The sequence below is a fragment of the Colossoma macropomum genome, unplaced genomic scaffold, assembly GCF_904425465.1.
Source record: "Colossoma macropomum unplaced genomic scaffold, Colossoma_macropomum, whole genome shotgun sequence".
NCBI classification, from domain to species: Eukaryota; Metazoa; Chordata; class Actinopteri; order Characiformes; family Serrasalmidae; genus Colossoma; species Colossoma macropomum.
Window position 1 is genome coordinate 614,897 of NW_023494805.1, and position 2,456 is coordinate 617,352.

Sequence of the window (2,456 nt, forward strand, 5' to 3'; positions counted from 1 at the left end):
TCGGCTCTGAAATCGGAAAAACAATGGAGCGGTACGACCCGGAGGAGAACAAATGGGAGGTTATCGGGAACATGCCGGTGCCGCGGTATTACTTCGGCTGCTGTGAGCTGCAGGGTACAGGACGCACACGCCTTCACCTGCCACTAGAGGGCACCAGACAACTGCTCATTCTCTCAGTGTGGAAGAGAGGGGCTGTATTTGGGGTGGGGTTTTAGAGAACACTGGAGGGAGAGGTTGTATTTGGGGCGGGGTTTAGAGAACACTGGAGGGAGGGGCTGTATTTGGGGTGGGGTTTAGAGAACACTGAGGGGAGGGGCTGTATTTGGGGCGGTGTTTAGAGAACAGTGAAGGGAGGGGCTGTATTTGGGGTGGGGTTTAGAGAACACTGAGGGGAGGGGCTGTATTTGGGGGTGGGGTTTAGAGAACAGTGAAGGGAGGGTCTGTATTTGGGGGCGGGGTTTCGAGTTTGTGTTTTATAGTGAGGTATGATTGACGTGTCGTTTCTCTGCTTATTCAGGCTTTATCTACGTGGTCGGGGGGATCAGCGATGAGGGGACGGAGCTCCGCTCGGCGGAGGTGTACGACCCGATCTCCCGGCGCTGGAGCTCTCTGCCCGTCATGGTGACCCGCCGGGCGTATGTGGGCGTGGCCAGCCTCAATAACTGCATCTACGCGGTGGGGGGGTGGAACGAGGCGCTGGGGTCACTGGAGACGGTGGAGAAGTACTGTCCAGAGGAGGTGAGGACTGACCGCCTGCTCAGTGTATTTTAAGGCACTACGCCCATTAAAAGGCATTTAAATGCTCCACAGTTAGCCTTCAGGCTAATGCTAATCTGCTGGGCCTGGGCTGATCAATCATCAACTCTAGATCAAACGCAAGGCAGTAAAACGAGCTGCTAAACTGCCAAAATAAAACGTTCCATCATTAGAGAACTTCTAGAGCCGTTTAGGGTCGGGTGCTGAAACAACATGAAGGCATTTAATAATTATAATAATAATCATAATAGTTATTAATCTCCTGTCTCCATAACTAGTATTCTGGAAATACTACGTCCCAGTATTTATGGCTCCCTTAAATCTGATTTATTTTTCTTATTTTTGTTCGTCTCAGATTTGTTTCCTAATTCAGATATTTTGGATTGTGGAAATCAAGTGAATGGTGCTAAAAACAAAGGCATTAATTGATTTATAATTTTTTAAATAATATTAATTATAATGATTAATGTGTTGATAATCCAGGCTTTTCTGTGTTCATGTTTTCAGGAGAAGTGGGTGGAGGTGTCCCCCATGTCAGTGGCCCGGGCGGGTGTTAGCGTAGCGGCCGTGAACGGGCTGCTCTACGCCGTCGGAGGCCGAGCGTCCAGCAGAGACTTCTCAGCTCCGGTCACTGTGGACTCGGTGGAGATTTACGACCCACACCTGGACACCTGGACCGAGGTCGGCAACATGATCACCAGCCGCTGCGACGGGGGCGTGGCCGTGCTGTGACTCAGCAGATTATTAATATTAATATTTTAGAGCGACGGTTTGGACAAAAATCAAATGTCCAGTTTCCTCTCTGTCCCTGAATGTGGTCAGCCAGCCAAGACGCATTTGGTGTCTGAGTTTACGCCTGTAGTTTAGCTACAGGGCTAATGTAGCTGTACCCCACCAATTAGCACGGTGCTAACGGTATGGAGGATCTCAGCATCTCTAATAGACTGGATGATGTGGTTTCTGACGCTGTGTTGTCTACAAACATGGACTAAAGGCTGTGTAGCTCCAGTTAGCACCATGCTAATTGGTAGGTTATAAGCTTTTTATTACGTTAGCTACATTAGCCTTGTAACCTCAGTTAGCACCATGCTAATTGGTAGGTTACAAGCTTTTCATTACATGTTAGCTACATTAGCCTCGTAGCTCGAGTTAGCACCATGCTAATTGGTAGGTTATAAGCTTTTCATTACATGTTAGCTACATTAGCCTCGTAGCTCGAGTTAGCACCATGCTAATTGGTAGGTTACAAGCTTTTCATTAAATGTTAGCTACATTAGCCTCGTAGCTCCAGTTAGCACCATGCTAATTGGTAGGGTACAAGCTTTTCATTACGTTAGCTACATTAGCCTCGTAGCTCCAGTTAGCACCATGCTAATTGGTAGGTTATAAGGCTTTCATTAAATGTTAGCTACATTAGCCTCTTAGCTCCAGTGCTAAAACTAAAGACGCGAACTTCAGACACCAAACACGTCTCAGCTGATCGGCTATGTTTGGGGTTAGAGGCGGAAACTACACTGGACTTTCTGTCCGATTATCACTTTACTGGACCGTCTCACACACTCCTGTACTGGACCGGCGACTGTTGGATCTGAAAACGGTGATAATGGGTTTCAGTGTCTAACAGTTATACAGATACAGGTGACTGTTATCTGCAGCTGATTGAGGAGTGTTAGAACTGTTTACTGATCAATATATCACAC

The 2,456-nt window shown here is 47.5% G+C and overlaps 1 protein-coding gene across 1 annotated transcript in view; it reads left to right on the plus strand.

Annotated features, from left to right (window-relative positions):
• The window catches only part of LOC118826315 (intracisternal A particle-promoted polypeptide), a 9,164-nt gene extending 7,293 nt beyond the window's left edge, over positions 1–1,871 (plus strand). The window contains exons 8-10 of the mRNA XM_036597249.1: positions 1–114; positions 518–738; positions 1,264–1,871. The exon at positions 1–114 is cut by the window's left edge and continues 9 nt beyond it. Coding sequence (XP_036453142.1) covers positions 1–114; positions 518–738; positions 1,264–1,488 — 560 coding nt within the window. The 3' untranslated portion in view covers positions 1,489–1,871. The remainder of the gene's footprint in view (positions 115–517; positions 739–1,263) is intronic.
• Positions 1,872–2,456: the final 585 nt, after the last annotated feature.